At 49.7% G+C, this 19,258-nt stretch overlaps 1 protein-coding gene across 1 annotated transcript; it reads right to left on the bottom strand.

Annotated features, from left to right (window-relative positions):
• Positions 1 to 8,724: 8,724 nt before the first annotated feature.
• Positions 8,725 to 18,094, bottom strand: LOC149990130 (uncharacterized). Its single transcript, XM_090265665.1, is given in 7 exon segments — positions 8,725 to 9,165; positions 10,024 to 10,515; positions 10,517 to 10,734; positions 10,737 to 10,821; positions 10,824 to 11,498; positions 11,500 to 11,782; positions 17,925 to 18,094. Coding segments are annotated over 7 exon segments (2,364 nt in total).
• Positions 18,095 to 19,258: the final 1,164 nt, after the last annotated feature.

Genomic DNA, 19,258 nt, shown 5'->3' with positions numbered 1-19,258 from the left:
AGGTCACAGCACCTGCTGCCCGGGGGACATGTGACCACTTGAGTACTGCTGAGTTGCAACAAGACACACAGTGAGGTCATTGTGCTAAACATGCAGGTTCCCCTGCCAGGCCACGCCCCATTCCATCACTGCCAGACCTTTCTGGAACCTGATTTGTAGGGGCCCCGATCTGGGGATGGAGTTGTCCGGTGGCCCTGGGGGAGGAGGGTCTGCTCTGAGACCCAGGGAGAAGCAGACGGGAGAAGGAGGCAATGACCCCTTTTTGGCTTCAGGCCCCATGAAGAGTGGCAGGCTCAGGTAAGACCACTGTTTGACTCTTGGTGACACTTGGGCATTAAGCCTTGTCTTCTAAGGTCTGCTCTGGGTGGTGAAGGCTGGGTCCCAGGACTGTGGGCAGGGGTCAGAGCAAGGCGTCAGGGAGAGTGGCCAGCTGTGTCGCCTTCGGCTGAGTGGCCCGGGGCCACTGTACCTCTCTGAGCCCCATGGCCGCGTCTATAAAGTGGGGACAACGACGTCTGTCATCCTGGATGGTAAGCGATCTTACATGAAATAAGGCCCAGTACAACCTGAGTGCTTTTGTCCCTGTCCTTTCAGGAGTGAAGAGTCACACGGGGCTTTGCATGCTGCAGACGCTCAGGCAAAGCTCACTGGTGGGCTTCACTCCACAGGCCATTGGGTGAGTGTAAAGGACCACCCTGCTTGGGCTGCTTATCTTGTCATAGGTGACGCTAATGGAGATGGCACGGCGAGGTGGCACTCAGCTTGCTGGCCACAGCGATCTTGATTTCAACAGGCAGGCGAGTGAGGAATGTTCCTTTGCTTGGCACACTGCGCGGTTCTTGGGTGTCTGGTGTGTAGCTGAATGCAGGAAGGAGGAGAGCGGAGCTGCAGGTGAAGCAGGACCACCTGGGCCCTGGGCACCCATTACAGGTTCAGAGACCCTGCTTCTGCTTTGCCACCATCCTTAGTACACCTTTCCGCAAGAGACAGGGAGGCAGTAAACAGCACTCACCTTTCTCCACCTCATCTGTGGGAAGGAGGCTGGTCCAGAAGCCAGGACCCGGACACCTAGATGTTCTTGCCTGTAAGCCTGGCCCTTGGGGCCCAACAGGTGACTGCTGCGCCCCGTGTCCTGTCCTTGCAGAGTCCCCTCCAGGGGAACCAGCCCCAGGACTCGCACCACTGCCACGTGCAGGACACCTGGGCGGGGGCGGGACATTCCAATTACTGAGCACCAGTCAGTTCTGTGTGCTGTCCCAGGGCTGCGTGAGCGCCGTTCTCACCGCGCACCATCCTAGGTGCCCTTTCCCTGAAGAAAAGGCCCCGAGATCTTGAGCCGCAGAGCTGGATCCTCTTGGAGGCTCTGCTCTGCGCTTAGATTTAGCCTTGCAGCCTCAGCTGCCTCACCTGTGAGAGGGCTGTGTGAGGATTAAGCGAGATGAGATCATTAAAGCACAGGGCACAGGGCTTGTTAAGGGCTCTGCAGATTTCAGGGATGATGATGATAAGATGTAGGAGGAGCCTGCTCTAAAAGCCTCTCTAAGATGTTACCCTGGTCCTCACTGCTGTTTGGGATGCAGAGCCTGACTCCATTCCTCACGTTCCCCATCCCTTGGAGCCAATCGCTTCCACCAGACAATTCCGAATCCAGGGTCTGAGACCTGGGTCCCCGGGGCGCTGGGCCAATCTGCTGTGTCAGAGCTATTCCAAAGCACAGAAGGGCCCTCCTTTCGCCGGGCGCTGGGCTTTGCCTCTCCCCCAACGCGGCGGGTGAGCTGCCCCCTCTTCTGCGGGCAGGTGGGCAGGAAGAGCGGTGCGAGTCAGGGTCATGAGGAAAGGGTGAACCCTGCGGCCCAGCCGGCTTCCTCCCTCCTAGCAGCGCAGAGTGACCCGCTCCAGTTCCCTCCTCGCACCTGCTGGTCTCCAGGCTCCTTCCTTTAATTAAACGCGTTTAGTCTTCATTTGCATAAGATCCTTCTCTTTACGCAGCCTCAGTTCAGAACGAGCCGGGAGGTTCACCGAGCCCGGTCGGTCGCGTGCCGCGTCCCAGAGCAGCCCCGAAGAGCCAGCGCAGCCGTCCAGCGCGGCCCAGTTTCCGCTCCCCTCCGTCCCTGCGCGCCCCAGTCCCTGCACTGTGGGCGAGCTGCCCCATCTCTAGCCCCTCTACCTCCCGCCGCCCCACCTTCAGGCCCCAGACCCCGTCTAGGAAGCGCGTTACAGACACATATATCTCTGTCGATCCTGCAGAGCCAGTGAGGGTCCTCCGTGCGTCTAAATCCACGAGGAAGGAAGGTGCTTTCCAGTGACCTGTTTGCCGAGCACTGGGCTGAGTTCCTGCAGTATTTCAGGACGACTCACCAGTCCTGCCTAGAAGGAACTGAGGCCTGACAGGAGAAACTGTATTGGCGATAACACAAAGAACTGTGGCGTCTGTGAGAATCCACCTGAAAGAGCTCTGAGGTTCATAGGAAGGCAGGATGGGAACTGCCAATCAAGCATACCAGACCCTGCCTCGTTAGTGTTGAAAAGAAGATTCTGATGCTTCGACAAATCAGGCAGATTCACAAAGGTCATATGGATGATGATCTAAACTCAGGCCAGCTAGTCCCCGGGGCCCACCTGGTCCCACCCAGGAGGAGAGGAAGGGTGCACCTTAGCGAGACCAGGCTCCCTCCCTTGCAGGAGCTCATGCTTTAGCTGGAGGACACCACACAGGCCTGGAGACTCTAGATCAGGGCCTTGCTTCTGACCCCACAGCCGCCTCAGTCTCGTGGGTCTGGCTTCCTCAGCAGACTTGGAGTTTTCTCCAGGACTCCCCCCAGCCTGCTCAGTGCCCCACCCACCTATCACCAGGCCAGCATCCACCCCTCCAGCTGCCCCAGCGTCTCAAGACCAGGGAGACAAGAGCAGAATCAACAGCCTAGCTTATAGATGAGGAGGAAGAGGCGCAGAAAGAGCTTCTTTATTTCTGTTTATGTTGTTGTCCCTTTTCCCAGATTGATTCTGAAGACCCGCCTCCCGACCTCTGTGAACCCGTTTAACTCTTCCTTTCTGTAAATCCCTTTTCATTTCCTTAGACTGGGAGATGGGCACCACCGTGGGGTGGGATACTAGGATTACTGTGATTTCATCCATGCCGTGTCTGGTGCAGAGTGGACAACCAATAGGAAAGAAAGAATGAATAGATGAATGGGCCCAGAGCTAGAGAACTAGACTCACCCTTCCATGTTAAAGACAGAGGAGGAAAGAGATATGGACCCAATATGGAAGGGGTTCAGACCCCTTATTCACTGCTGTATTCTGCCCAAGTGTCGACACCAGGGTTATTTGATGTCAGCCCCTCCTGCAAAGCTCCAGAGGAAAGCAGGCAACATGTCCTCTCACTTGATTATATCAAGGTCTGAAACTGAGACCCCTTGGGGCCCAGACAGTCAGTTAACACTGTTGTAGGCCCAAGAGAGGATGATGGTCTCAGGACTTGCATTGAGGTGTGTTTTCAGTAGCTCATGCCCAAATGGAAGACAAAAGCCTTTCATTAGCCTGTTCTCGGCCACAAACCCCAGAGTGGAGTGAGCCCTCCCTTCTCCCTCTTCCTTGCTATCGGTGCCCTGCAGAATTGGCGGAGGTCGGGAGAGAGCCATGGACAACGAACAGCAGCACTACCACAGCAGAACGCTTCAATAGCATTACGTCTATCATCCTCATGAGCAATTGATGAGGTTAGTGCTGAATTTGTTTCATAGATGAGCAAAGCGAGGCTCTGATGGGCTAAATAACACACCCAAGGTCACCTAACTACTGAGTGTTTGGGTCAGGATTTGGACCCAGACCTTCTAATTCCAGAGACTAGGGGACTTGGGGAAGACCATCTGAAAGGTAAGTGGAGCCTGGACAAGACCCCTGAATCTCCAGGCTTCGCTCTCCTGGAGACTGCCCTCCATCAGATTGCCCAGTTTTGCTATTAAGTGATGGGTCTTTGAATGGATATCATCATACCCTTCCCAAAAGAAATATTTGTTTTAAAATCAGTCTCTTTAGAGTCACTGTGCCTTAATTAGAGGAGAACCTTGACGAACCACTGATCAACAGCATTCATTAGTAATTCTAGTTTTAGTTCTAGTCCATATATTAGAGCGACAAGTTCCATTCAGTTCACCACCTAAAATGTAGTCAGCCTCAAAGATGGTCCCCAAATAGCCCCTGCTTCCTGACGTCACCTCCCGCAGTGCGTCGGGGTTGCTGTATATGACCACTGGAGCACGGCAGAAGTGACACGTCACTTTCCTGGCTAGGTTATAAGACAAGGCTTCTGTTCTGCTGCCTCTTGGGTTACTTGTCTTGGGAGAAGTCAGATGCCATGTCTTAAGGACACTCAAGTATCCCCACGGAGAAGTCCACATGACAAGGACCTGAGGCCTCCAGTCAGCAAATGTGTGAGGGGACATTTTGGGTGTGGGCTGACCAGCCTCAGCCGAGCCTCCGGACGAGCACAGGCCCGGCTGACAGTGCGCCTGAAACCCCATGAGGAACCTGATCGAGAGCCACCGCGACTGGGCCAGACGTCACATGCCTGCTGTTCCAAGTGCTGTTTGTGGTCATTTGTCCCACGATGGTAGGTAGCTGGTATTAGAGTCAGTCTCCTGCCTGCTCTAGGAAATTCTGCTCTTGGTCATTGAAGGGTTTTGTCTGCACACTGCTCAAAGAAGGTTTTGCTCACTAGAGCAGAAAGGAGAATGTCGTCTTCTTCCTTTTTCATCCTAAGCTGACTTCTTCAAGCTTGAAGCCTGCCTCTAACACTGACACCAAGGCTTGGTGAGTGCACACCAGTTCATTCTTGGCATTTTAGATGTGACTGTGATCCATCCTTACAGGGGATCCTCCCAGCAGCTGGTCTGGGGACAACAGGGATGTCCTTTGGAGTCCAGCCAATGTTCTATTCTGCTTTCGCTGACGTTTTGGCTGAGACAAGGGGTCATCCTGGGGGAGAGGTCACAGGGAGAGAAAAGCCAGGAAGAATGGCAGTGGGGGTGGGCAGCAATAGGTGAGGTTTGTGAGACTCGCCTCTCAAAGTCAAAGAAAAAGGGAGTCCCTGCATTTCATATCTGTCTGCGTGGAGGGGGGCAGCCCTTCCTCTCAGCGTCTTTGAAGAAGTAGAGACCTGAACTAGTACTGGTCAAGTTTCACAAGTTTTGCTTGTTACTTTCTCCCTAGTAACTGTACTTTTCACAGGAAAAGGAGCTGGGGGCGAGGGGAGGTGGGGAGCGCAGAGTGGGGTATGGGGAGGGGAAAGGGCAGCAAACATCCCAAGTCCCTGAGGACTAAGACAAAGCAAAAACAATCATCTGAAAAGCTGGTTTGGGCCTGTGAAGGAGGTATGGGCACTTGCCCTGGGGTCCCCAGTGTCCCTGGGTTCTTCCCATTGGCAGGACTCTGCCTGTAATTCAGGTGGGTGCCAGCAGGGGGAGAAGTGTCTGCCTCGCACTGCTGACATGGTTTCTGGTGGGTGTGGGTAACTAAGATAGGATCCCACCCTCATCTTACACTGTTCCTAAACACACACACACACACACACACATCACAAATACTAATTACTGAGAAAAGACTCCTCCACTAGCCAGAGCTGTAAATTTATGGGAGTTGCTCATCCCTCATTTCTCTGCAGACCTTTGTTGCCTCATCTTTGCAGTGAAAAGGTCAAGAAAGTGACTTCCAGTATCTACCTCTGAAATTACTACACTAAAGGCCCGTCCTGACTACAACTGTAAATACTCTTTCCAAATAAGGTCACATTCACGGGTAGCAGGGATTAGGACTTCAACATACCTTTGGGGGGACACAATTTAGCTCATAACGCTGTATAAATGTTCTTACTGCCAGCTCCTTCCCTGGCTGCTTGTACTCAGGTTTCTGTCCACACCTTGCTGACAAATTCAATGGCTTTTCCCAGTCTTCTCTGTAGCATTTGTCATGTCTCCTTTCCCCTCCTTCCATCTGCTAACCTGACATCCAGGTCATTGCGCACAACTGCGGTTCTTCCCGCTTCCAGATTGTTCCAGGTGTGCCTTCTGCTCTGATTTTCCTTCTCTCCTCATCTCCAATTTAAGGTGCGTTTGGATGCTGAGGACTTGTTCATGTTCTCTCCTGTCAATACCCTTTACTCTGGCCAACTCCCAACCTCCATACTTCAGTGCTCTCTTCCAAGTAGATAACAAATATCTCTTTCTGGCTTCACTGTCTCCCAAGCTCAAGGCAAGCATTGCCACTTGGAAATCACTGAAGACCCTGGAAGGTAACATATTCCAAGTGTAACATATCCTCTTTAAACACACACACACACACACGCCCCCCCCCACACCTCCCAAGATGTCCAGAAATACTGTGACACTTTGAACATGGACAGGTGTTGTGGAGCAAGTGCGAGAACCAAACGGTCAGAGACAATCAAATTAGAATTTAAAGAGCCGTTATTAGCTGGCCAGCGGCTGTCCACCTGTCCACAAGTCGGACTTAGGTGGACAGCCCCGACCTTAGGGACTGGGGGGTTTATAAAGCATTTCAAGTGCGTTCTTGTTCCTGCAGGTGTAGAAACTTGGACAGAAATACAGCTTGTATAGACAAAAATTTCCCACTATTCTCAGGTCATTGCTCAAAGGAATAGGTCACTGCTCAAAGGAATAACAGTTAGGTCAAGTTCCTTGTTCTGCTTGGTTGAAGCATGCAACCGTGGGGGTCTGGTTCCCGGGACCCAAGTTCAGCTGGTTACCCTACTGGCTGGACATCTAAGAAATACCCTTTAACATTCCCCACAGATTGTAATGGATGGTTCAAACCCTTGAATCCTGAGCTTCGAGGGGGACATAATGACTTCTGAAAACAAATAGCTTGACAGCTTGGATACTTCGCCTAATATAATTAGCGAGGCAGTTGATTATACAGGGACCAATGGTTAGGGCTAGAAGTAAAAGGAGAAGAGGACCTGCGAGTGCAGTTAGGAGTGTAGTGACCCAAGGGGACGTGGAGAAAAGCCGTTCATACCAATTTTCTCCTTGTTTTCTGTCTTCCTCCCTGTCCTGTAAACACGCTTCCGTAGCTGACTGAGACTGTCCCTTATTGCTCCGGAATGGTTGGTATAGAAACAACAGGCTTCCCCTAAGGCTAAGCAAAGGCCTCCTTGCTTAGGGAACAATAAATCTAGGCCCCGCCTATTCTGTAGGACTACTTCAGCAAGCGAGCTTAAGGAATCCTCTAGTTTACTTACACTATTTTCAACATTGGCTAAATCTTGGTCTATTTGGGCGCTAAGGTCTTTTAAGTTTTTATTTCCTGTCGTGAGGGCTGATGTTCCTGCGACAGCGGACCCGGCTACCCCTAAGCCTAGGAGTACCGGGACTAGGACGGGGGCGCGCTTGTACCGGCTGAGCCCCTCAAGTCCTAAATGTTCCCTACCCTGACTTCCAGAATAGTAATAGACCTGTGGCAAGAGATGTGCCAAAATACAAAGTTCCGGGGAGCCAGAGGAGGTCTCAAGCAGGAAGTGGAAGGAAGAAACACAGGGCGTTAAACCGCTCGGGCAAGCAAACCAGGTGCCTGGGGGAGCCCCTGGGACTGCCCTGCTGCGTCGCTAGGGGCAGTATAGTTCTCTGAGCACCGGAGTCCCGACGAGGGGAGGCGGATAACTTACAGTCTGAGGATAGAAAACACGCCCCTGACCTTCAAAAGGTCCTAAAGTAAGTCTGGGGGACCGGCCCCACGAGCAGTGGCCAGGCTGCTGGCTTAATTGAGGAAGAGTAAGGTTTTTGATGTCTTCCTCTCCTGTCCCTAGACTGCAGTTCGCTCCCAACCCGACATAGTAAGGGGGCTCAGGGTTTAAACACAGCCAGCGGTCTCTTGTCACACTAGGGTGGGATTGGTTCAGGAACTGGAAAACAGTGTGTAGTGTTCTGTAGGTTTGCTTCTGTCGTCTTTCATTTGACGGGGTAGGAGGGGTCCTGGTTCCCTTGGTCGGGGTAGAACCCCCGCCTTCTCTACCCTCCGTCGCGGCATTAGGAATTGGTGGGGGCGAGGGCACTTTTGGGCATGGGGGAAGACCTAGTTCAGCTACGGGCCCCACGGGGAGACTTAGTTGGGGGAGATGGCGCTTCTGAAGAGTGAACAACACTCCTGGATCTCGGCCGGATACATAGAGCCGCAGGCCCCAGGTCTTCCCCCTTCCCCGTCATCTTGCCTGGGGCTGTGGGGCCATAGCTTGAAAGGGTTGCAAGCCCCCACCGAGCACTCCCTCGGACTACGGGACGATCAAAGCAAGGGAGGGGTCCGTCTTGTTCCAGGGTGCTAAGGTTACACAGTCCAACTTAGGGCAGAAAAATTCCCCTTGGCTCTGGCACTGGGGGGACTCTGATAAGGGGCGCATATAGACCTGGACTGATTGTAGCCTCCTTTCCCCCTGCAGCGTCCCGCACCCTGGCCCAGTTACCCTGTTAAGGACTCCAGTGCCGAGGTGGGCGCCCATAGGACTTGGGGGTCTTTCGGCCCATCCTTGCCCCCAACTACCGGGGTAGAACTTGCTCCCGAGGAGAGTGCAGAGGTCAAAGGAAAACGCTGGGGTCCCTGGGGTACTGATTTGGCTTACTAGCGCCCCATCAGTGGTCCTAGACACTTGCCAGGTGTAGTTGGTTAAACGGTAAGGGTTTCCTGTGGCAGAGTCAAGGGAGAGGAGGAGGAGGATTAAGGGGAGCGCCGCCGCAGCCGCACCCGCCGGGGGTGGTCGGAGCGCTCTGCAGTCCGTTCTTCTGAAATTCCGCCCGCATCACTGGCCGGCTTGACCTGCGAACGGTGAATCCGATACTCCTTCCCTGCTCCTTTTCCTCCCATTGGGGTGCTCAGCACCACCTGGTACGGTCCAGTCCACCGTGGCTCTAACGTTCCAGGGTCCCGTCGCTTGACCCACACGAGATCCCCTTGCTCAGCCAGTGGTCCTTCTGGAGTCCCTGCAATTGGAACGGGGCGATTCACCCGAAGGAGGGAGTGCAGGTCTTGAGTGCTCTCTGAAAAAGCCTGTAGGGACTTAAGAAGCTCCTGGTTAGTGATAGAAGCAGAAATGTCTAGTCCTAATTTAGGCAAGAGTGGCGGTAGACGACCGAACATAATTTCGTAGGGCGTGAACTTCTGGAAATAAGGTGTACAGCGAGCCCTTAAGAGGGCAAACGGAAGGAGTCCTAGCCCGTCTCTGCCAGTTTCTAATTTCAACTTGGTTAATGCTTCCTTAAGGGTCCTGTTCATTCTTTCTACCTGTCCTGAACTCTGGGGCCTGTAAATACAATGTAACTTCCATTCAATACTTAGTGCTTTGCTGAGTTGTTGGGTGATTTGGCTTATGAAAGCCGGGCCATTATCGGACCCCATGGCTAGAGGGAGGCCGAATCGAGGAATTATTTCCTGTATTAACTTTTTAGTCACTACTAAAGCTGGCTCTGATCGAGTGGGGTAAGCCTCTACCCAGCCCAAGAAGATATCTACTAGGACTAGGAGGTATTTGTACCCTCCCCGTGCTGGCATCATTTCAGTGAAGTCGATCTCCCATTTCTCTCCAGGAGCATCCGCACGCAGACGGTGGCGAGGGGGTTGGGGGTCCTTGGGGGCTGGATTGACTGCAGCGCACTGGGGACACCGCCGGCTGGCCTCCTTTGTTTCCTGAAACAACCTGGGAATGAAGTAAACTGATTGGAGGAGTTCAGCAAGCTTCGTCACCCCCCCCAGGTGAGTGCTCTGGGGAATTTACCGGATTAGTTCTCGCCCAAGGGCCTCTGGGACTAGAATGCGAGTGTCTGGGAGGCATTTCCAACCACCTTGAGTGTCCTGGGCCTGCATTCTGACAGCAATTTCCTGATCCCTGGCTGAATATACCGGGGGCCCGGCAAGCACCCGCGGTGGAGCCAGGGGCAGGAGTTTTAGAGGCCCCACTGGTTGTAGGGCCGCCTTTCTGGCCTCTCAGTCTGCGAAGGCATTTCCTTGGGCTTCCGGTGCCTGCGCTGTCTGGTGTCCCTTACAATGAATTACGGCAACCTGCTTTGGCAGCCAAACAGCTGCAAGGAGATCAAGGATTTCTTGGGTGTTCCTTATACGTTTTCCCTCTGAAGTTAGGAGCCCTCTTTCCTGACATATGCGCCCATGGACGTGTACTGTAGCAAAGGCATAGCGCCTGTCTGTGTAGATATTTACCCGCTTTCCCTTTGCCCAGCGAAGCGCTTGTGTTAATGCAATGAGTTCAGCTCTCTGGGCAGATGAGCCAGGCCCCAGAGCTTGGGCCCAGATGACAGTGTCGCTTGTTACAACAGCTGACCCAGCGTACCGGACTCCTTCTTGGACGAAGCTGCTGCCGCCGTCAGTGTACAGGCCGGCGTCAGGATTAGTCAGAGGGAGGTCTGTGAGGTCCTCTCGGTAGTTGGTGAGGGCAGTGAGTACATCAACACAGTCACGGAGAGGTTGGTGTGGGTCGTCATCCGGGAGGAGAGCAGCAAGGGTTTAGGGCCCTTGACTGTAGGGACTTGACATGGTCTGGATCGAGGAGCAGAACTTGGTATTGTACAATGCACGCATTGGAGAGCCATCTGTCAGGGGGACTTCTCAATAAAGTCTCTACGGCATGTGATGTGATGACCTGTAGCTCCTGTCCAAACGTTAGCTTCGCAGCTTCTTTTACTAGCTGTGCTGTGGCAGCTATAGCTCGTAAACAATGGGCCACCCAGCGGCTGTTGGGTCTAGCCGCTTAGAAAGGTAAGCTACGGGTCGCTTCCAAGGTCCTAGGCACTGCGTGGGAACCCCTATTTCGCTATACCCCTATTTTCTGCCACATATAACTGGAAGGGTCTTTCAAGCCTTGGTAGCGCCAGGGCAGGCGCGGTGACGAGCGCTTCCTTTAGCGCCTGAAATGTCCCTTCCTCTGCCTCAGTCCATACTAAGGCCTCTTTTGTTCCCCCTGTGCATGCATAAAGAGGCTTAGCTAGTTCTGCAAATCCTAAAATCCATAGGCGGCAATAGCCGAAGGCCCCGAGAAACTCACGAACTTGGCGCTTGGTAGTGGGGGCTGGGATCTGTAAAATGGCCTGGATTCTTCTAGGGGACAGGGTCCGGCTACCTTCCTTTAATGTGTACCCTAGGTAAGTGACTTCCTTCTGGCATAACTGGGCCTTTTTAGCTGACACCCTGTACCTCAGATGGGCTAGTAATTTTAGTAATGCTTCCGTTGCTTCCAGGCAATTAGCTAGGTCCTCGGCCGCCAATAAGATGTCATCTACATATTGTAGGACTGTGACATGTGGATTGTCCTCTCGGAAGGGGGCAAGATCCCTGCTGAGCGCTTCATCAAAGAGGGTTGGAGAGTTTTTAAAACCCTGCCGCAAACGAGTCCATGTTAATTGACCTGATTCCACGGTGTCGGGGTCAGTCCATTCAAATGCAAAGAGGGGCTGACTGACTGGAGCCAGGGGTATGGAGAAAAGAGGCATCCTTTAAGTCTAAAACCGAATATACCGTCTGATCGGGAGGCAAAAGGCTGAGAAGAGGATAAGGGTTGGGCACTGTAGGATGGACAGTCTCAACCCGTTTATTGACTTCCCTCAGATCTTGTACCGGGCGGTAGTCCTCAGTGCCTGGCTTCTGAACTGGGAGGAGCGGGGTGTTCCATGCCGACTTGCAGGCCTTTAGGATACCGGCTTCCCACAGGCCCCGAATATGAACCGCAACTCCCTGCCGGGCCTTTATTGGCATAGGATATTGCCTCTGCCTGCATGGCACCGCATTCCCTAAAAGAGTTACAACTGCTGGGACATGAGCCGCCAGGCCGGGGGTCGGGGGTGGGGTTGTTCTCAGCCCAAACTGTTGGTATGTCTTGTTGCCACTGAGCCAGGAGGTCCTTTTCTGCCATATCTAGAATGTTCTTGCCCTCCTTTCTGAGGTAAAGTTTGAAGTCTGACTACTTGATTCTGGGCAGGTTTTTGTTGCTTGATGGCACGGGGGAAAGGAAGAGTTCCCATGGGTTTGTGTCCAGCCTTGGTCTTGGACCCAAGAGTTGCTTTCTCTCGTCTGTATGTACATGGATTCATACCACATATGGGGGTATGAGAACTACTCTAATAAGAATACCTCTGGGGTTCAGATTATTCCCTCAGAGTCGCTGTGGACCTGGGAATCCGTACTTCCACCAGAGGGATACCTCTGACAGTTGTCGACTAGTTTCAACAGTTCTCCTTTCATTGCTCATGTTTGTTTTGTTGAAAAAGAATCAGAGCTAGTCAGTAGTTAAGCAGTAAGGGTGGATTTTGTTCAGGACTATTGCAAAGCAGAAAAGACACCTCGGTATATAGCACTAAACTCAGTTCTGAAAACAGGCTGGGCAAATGAGAATTAATAGCCAAGGAGCAGCGAGGAGTTGGTGGATGGAAAGTTACTAAGTATCAGAGGTAAGGGTATGGGGAGGACCCTGCTTAAAACATTCTAATACGATTTTTGCTGAAGGCAGCCAGGGTGATCAGACATCACCTGGGGGAAGAGGGGGTATCAGATATTGAGGCCGATTAGATATGAAGGACACAGGACTCTTGCTAAACTGATTAAGCAGGATTCTTGCTAAAACTGGAGAATGCAGAGACAAACGTGGAAGCTAAAAGTCATGGCCTAGTTGAAAAGAGTCAGGGAAGCCTGAGCAGAGTTTGCTCAAGGAGAGAATCTTGGTCAGTATGTTCCATTTTCCATCAGGTTGGCTGGGGTGAGTGCTGGAGGAGTTGCGGCGGGCAACTTTCATGGAGCTGGTATGTGTTCCCCCAATACTCTATTGAAGAAGCCCATCTTATATATTTTCTACTTTTTCTTAAGTAGGTAAAACCTTCAGTTACTGCTGAAGACAATTAATGTGTTTTTGCTTGTTCTGTGTACATCTCTCCTTTTTTTAGAATTTATAGACCATGAAATGGCATTACAATTTTTTCAGATTTATAATTTTTCTATTGATATTTTTCTGTTAGCCTTTGACACATGTGTTTTGCATTTTCCCATGAGTCAAACATGCCTATTTTTCCTTTAATAACCTCTATGTTTCTTATCTTGGTTAGGTGTTCCCTCTACTTTTTGTCTTATGGGTTTTCTAAAATGTGAAGTCATGATCCCCACCAGCTGCCAATTGCCAAGTCAGTTACCTGCCCATTAATCATAACTAAGATGACGTAACAAGAGTACAGACTTCCAGCCAAGATGGAGGCCTAGACAGACATGCTGGGTCTCCCTATACAACTAAGAAGGAACACAACTACCTCAAAACTAGAAACAACCAGGAGTTCCAGAAAATCAAGCTGCATGGAAGTCGAGCAAACAAAGATATAAAGAAGAAATACTCATCCAGAAGGGTAGGAGGGGCAGAGCTGAGGTGGAGAGGCTGCAGTGTGCTGGTGGCAGCAGTGGCAGTGGCAGGTCGACAGAAAGTGCAGTTACACATTTGTAAAAGTCAGGAGGGACACCTGGGGAGCGTTCCCAGCCCCTCACAAGACCGTGCAGCTCACGGTCCCAGCGCCAGAGAAAATCAAGCCTCATTGCTTCTGACTGTGCAGACCAGTGGGGGTTGGGGTGGAGGAAGAAACTGCCAGTCTCTCAGCAGAGTCCGCTTGTTTAAAGGCCCCCCGTGGTCCTAGAACATCCGCAGACCCACCCACTCTTGGAACAACAGCCAGGGCAACAGCTAGAGAGGCACCAGCCCCATGCGGAAGTGAGAGAAGTGCCTGGAAAAGGGGCGAGTGCTGAGCAAGTGGCATTGTTCCCTCTCAGACCCTTTCCCCACATACAACGCCACAACATGGTGAAACATGTCGCCCTGTACTGACGAATACCTGAGGCTCTGCCCCTTAAACGTAACAGGAGCGACAGCTCTACCTAAGACACAGAGGCAAACAAACACAGGAGCCTGTCAAGATGAGGAGACAGAGAAGTATGGCCCAAAAGTGGGAACGGATCCAGGTTCCAGTGGGAGAACTAAGCGATGAGGAGATAGCCAACCTAACAGATAAGGAGATAGCCAACTGAACAATGCAGAATTCAAAACACTGATAATAAAGATGATCACAGGCTTGACAGATATGCTTGAGTATGGCAGATGCATAAGGGAAGAAGTGAAGGCTATGCTAAGTGAAACGAAGGAAAATCCACACAAAACCAATGGGGAAGGGGAGGAAACCGGGATTCAAATCAGTGATTTGGAACATAAGGAAGAAAAAAAGAGTCAACAAGTACAGAATGAGCAAACAAGAATCGAAAAAAATGAGGAGAGGCTTAGGAACCTCTGGGACAACTTGAAACGTGCCAACATCTGAATCATAGGGGTGCCGGAAGGAGAAGAGGAAGAGCAAGAAATTGAAAACTTATGTGGAAAAGTAATGGAGGAAAACTCCCCAAATTTGGCGAAGGAATAGACATACAAGTCCAGGAAGCACAGAGAGTCCCGAGTGAGCTGGACCCAGAGCGGACCACACCAAGACACATCGTGATTAAAATGCCAAAGGCGAAGAAAGATAAAGAGAGAATCTTAAAAGCAGCAAGAAAAAAGCAGAGAGTTTCCTACAAAGGAGTGCCTAAAAGTCTATAAGCTGATTTCTCAAAAGAAACTACAGTCAAGAAGGGACTGGCAAGAAGTATTCAATGTGATGAAAAGCAAGGACCTACAAACAAGATTACTTTCTCCAGCAAAGCTATCATTTGGAATGGAAGGGCAGACGAAGTGCTTCCCAGACAAGGTAAAGCTAAAAGAGTTTATCATCACCAAGCCATTATTTATATGAAATGTTAAAGGGACTTATTTAAGAAAAAGAAGATCAAAACTATGAACATTAAAATGACAACATACTCACAACTATCAACAACTGAATTTAAAAAATAAAAACAAAATCCAACTAAGCAAACCAGAATAGGAACAGAATCCTAGGTATAGGGATCATTTGGAGGGTTATCAGCTGGAAGGGGGAAGGGAGAGAAATTGGGAAATGGTGCAGGGACTAAGAAGCATAATTGACTGGTACAAAAGAGACAGGGGGAAGTTAAGAATAATATAGGAGAGGGTGAAAGAACTTATATGCATGACCCGTGGACATGAACTAAGGGGGGTGGGATTGCTAGAGGCAAGGGGGGTACTGGGCCAAGGGGAGCAAAGGGGAAAAAATTGGAACTACTATAACAACATAATCAATAAAATATACTTAAAAACAGAAACAAAAAACAAGAGTATGATAGCGCTCCCCACACTGGGCCCCAGTTTACAGGGCCTCTTGTCGGCTGTCAGGGTCCCACCCTCATGCCAACCTACCAGGTAGCCATTTCCCTGAATATAGCCAGGGCAGAGACTCAGGCGATGTGTCCCACTGACTCACAGACCCTGACCAGGACTCCTGAGCCTCTCTCTATGGTCCAGGCGACCACTTCTGCAGCACAAGGAGACCATCACACACGTGGCCTCTGGCCCATCGTTTGTTGACCTGTCCAAGCAACAACTGCCCCTTCGCCCACTAACTAGCAAGAAAGAGACGGAATTGCCCTTTGTTGAGCTTCAGGCAGATGAGAAGTCCACATTTACCTGCTTCCATGAGCAACAAGAGTGGACTTGGAGCCCTGGCTGCTGTGGCTCAGTGGACTGAGCATCAGCCTGCGAGCCAAGTGTCGCTGGTTCACTTCCCAGTCAGGGCACATGACTAGGTTGCATGTCAGGTCCCCAGCTGGGGGCGTGTGAGAGGCAACCACACAGGGATGTTTCTTTCCCTCTCTTTCTCCTTTCCCCTCTCTCTAAAAAATAAATAAATAAAATAAAATAAACAAACAAATAAATAAATTATTTAAAAAAAAAAAAAAGGGTGAACTTGGATGCCAGAAAGTAAGACTAGCCAAGAACAGAGGGCTAGGGCGTGGGATTCTAGTTACACAGAGACCCACGCCTCCCTGTATTGTCGATAGCTCCAAACTTCCTCAGAGTTGCCACCTTTCCCCCTCATCCTACTCTATGCATAAGGGGAAACAACCCTGTAATGACCTGTAGACTTTCTCCTTTCACTTTTCTCCTCCTGGGCTCTGTTCACTCTCGTCTTCCTCTTCCTCTTCCTCTTTCTCTTCCTGTTGGGGCAGAGAGAAGGCAGTGGATTTCTGTAGTTCACTTCAGTATTCTTTGAGCCTAGCTGTCCAAGGCTTGCTGGGATGGGGAACGAGTAGGAAGGAAGTAGAGAGATTTGCTGTTTGAAATTGTCACTCTATCTCTCTTAGCTATGTTGGGAACCCAGAAAATGTATTGCCTTTGCTCCTGAACTTCCTCAGAGTCCTCTCTTTGTATACAGAGTCTTTGCTGGATTGTTTTCCACCGATGCTCTCTATCCCCCAAGACTCGATGTAAATGTCGTCCTTACCTGTTGGCCAAATGACTTTTGACCAGCTCTCTCTATTTCTCTTTTTGAGCTCTGTGGCATGCTGTATTTTCCTGGAAGGTGGTTTCTCTGTTGTGATCCACATCTGTCCCCAAGTGAGAGGGAAGAGGCATTTACCTCTCCACGGGTATGAGGAGACACATGAATTCCAGAAATAAAGACATCATGATGGGCCAAAGCAGGACCTTAGCCCCTGCCCCCTCCTGCAGTAACAAGAGAGATATCAAGCCCAAACGTCACATACTTTATCATTCCACTTATATGCCACTTTTGAAATGACAGATTTATAGAAATAGAGTACAGTATTCCCTCACTTATCGCGGGTATTACATTCTAGACACACAGACACATACACACAGCCCCCACGATAGGTGAAAATCCACGAAGTAGGAACTTTACATTTATTTTAATATTTATATATATTTTAAGGCTTTATAAACCCTTCCCACACACTTATAAACTGTTCCCAGTCCCTTATTAACCTTTGCCACTCCTTTATTAACCTTTTCCACACTTTTATAAACACTACTTATGTTCTTAAACATATTTTACACTCTTAAACCGACCGCAAAATCCCACGATATAGTGAAAAATCCGCGACAAATAATTCAACATAATATTTTTAAAAATCCCGCGATACAGTGAGGCCACGATAAGTGAACCATGATATAGAGAGGGACTGCTGTACAAATAACAGATTAATGGTTGCCAAATTTTAAGGTGAATGCAGAACCTAAAGGGAAGTGATTGTGAATATAAAAAGGCAACCCATGCCCTGATCGTTGTGGCGCAGTTGGTTGAGCATTCTTCCACGAAGTGAAAGGTCACTGATTTGATTCTAGTCGGGGCACATGCCCGGGTTGCGAGCATGGATGAAAACTGATCAGTGTTTCTCTCTCATGTTGATGTTTCTCTCCCTCTCTTTCTCCCTCCCTTCCCCTCTCTCTAAAAATAAATACATAAAATCTTTAAAAAGTAAAATAAAAATAAAAAATAAAAAGGCAACCCATTGGATGCTTGTGATGATGGAAATGTGCATCCTGAACTGTATCAAGGTAGTATTCTGGTCTGAATCTAACCCCATTTTGTACTGGGGGAACCTGGATAAAAGGGCACGTGGGATCGTTCTGTATTATTTCTTACAGCAGCATGGAAATGTAAAATTATTTTGAAATAAAAAGTTCAATCAAGTATTAAAAGGGTGAAAAGGGATATACAGTGTTCAGTATATAGAAAGGCAAACATCAGTATCAAATAGGGATTGTTCCAAGCCCTGAAGGCTGATTCAATATTGAAGAATGAATGTAATTCACTACACTAACAGACAAGAAAAAAACAATATTGCTATCTCAATAGATTGCAGAAAAGAATAGGACAAAATTCAACATCCAATTGTGCTGTGTACTCTCACTGCAGCAGGAACAGAAGGGAATTTCACAATCTAATCAAGTGCATTTAAATCAAGCTTACAGCCGGCAGCACCTTTCGCGGTAAAAGACAGCTTCCGCTGAGATCCGGCCCTCGGCCAGGATGCTCTCTGCGCACCAAGCGAAGGTGCTTCTGGTGCGGCCCGGGGCGCCAGGGGAGACGTTGGCCGCCGGAAGGACTCTCGCAGGGGCTGTGGGCCACAGAACGGCCCGCAAGGCCGCCATTCGGAGGAAACGCGGGCGTCCCAGCCGGGACACAGTGCTCAGGGCTCTGGAGGCCAGCCTAGGGGGCGCGGCGGTCAGAGCCTCCCTGGCACAAGCGCGGGCCCTGGGGCCGACAGCGCACGTGCCTTACTGTCCTGGTGCGGGAGCGCCGGTTCCGCCGTGGGCAGCAGGTCCTGGGGGCCCGGAACTTCTGCTCGGCGGGGTGCGGGGGTCCTGCCTCCTGGGGTCCTGCCCCTCTGAGAGCCTGTGGCGAGCTTGCCGCCCGGAGCCTGCAGGTGACCCGCTTTGGGTGAGTCCCTGTTTAGCAGTTGTAGCTTGGCCTGTGCGCCTTTCTTCTCATATTCTCTGCTCGGGGTTGTTTGTTTTCGTTTTTGTTTTTGGGGGGTCGTTCGATATTTTCTTAAATTGATTTGATTTGAAGACTTTAAAAAATTATTTTCTATAAATCAATAATTTGTAGGCTCGTTTATCTTGTAGATGCATACTTGCTTCCTAGTCCAACCTTGTTTCATTACATTTTCTATTTTATTCTTGCTCGTTCACAGTAATAATTTGATTTTATATATTGAAATTCATTTATTTACTAATTGCAATAGTTTTGGATTATGGTTGATTTTCCATATATATGGAAGTGTCTTAATAATAGTAATAATGATTTTAAAAGTTGACCCTATGCATTTTTACTTCTTTTTTCCTGCTTTATTTCCCTGACTATACCTTCAGTATAGTATTGAATAAAAACAGTAAAAGCTGGCAACCTTTTGTGTCTCCACTTCCAGGAAAACAGCTTTTAATAATTGTAGATCAGTTACAGTGCTCGTTTTATAGTCATTTTAGAGGAACAGTCAAATGAGGAAGTTGCCTTCTTTTATGACTTTGCTTAGAGTTGTTTTTATGCCTAGGTGTTGAGTTTTATTAAACACGTTTTTACAATTTATTCTAACTGTACATATGATTTTTCTCCTTGTGTTTTCCTGTTAATGGAATGTTTTACATGATTTCTTATTGAATTTTAACTACCCTTGCATGTTTTCGTATGTTCCACTTGGTATTATTGCTCTATTCTGTTTTCCTAGATGACTTAATTCATGTAATATTTTGGTTAGAACATCTGTATCTTTGTTATGAAAGCCATGCTCTCCGCTTTGCTTGTTTTCTAATGTC

The sequence above is a fragment of the Furipterus horrens genome, unplaced genomic scaffold (genome assembly GCF_987537825.1).
Source record: "Furipterus horrens unplaced genomic scaffold, mFurHor1.1.pri manual_scaffold_24, whole genome shotgun sequence".
Lineage (NCBI taxonomy): Eukaryota > Metazoa > Chordata > Mammalia > Chiroptera > Furipteridae > Furipterus > Furipterus horrens.
This window is presented reverse-complemented; position numbering and strand designations above follow the sequence as displayed.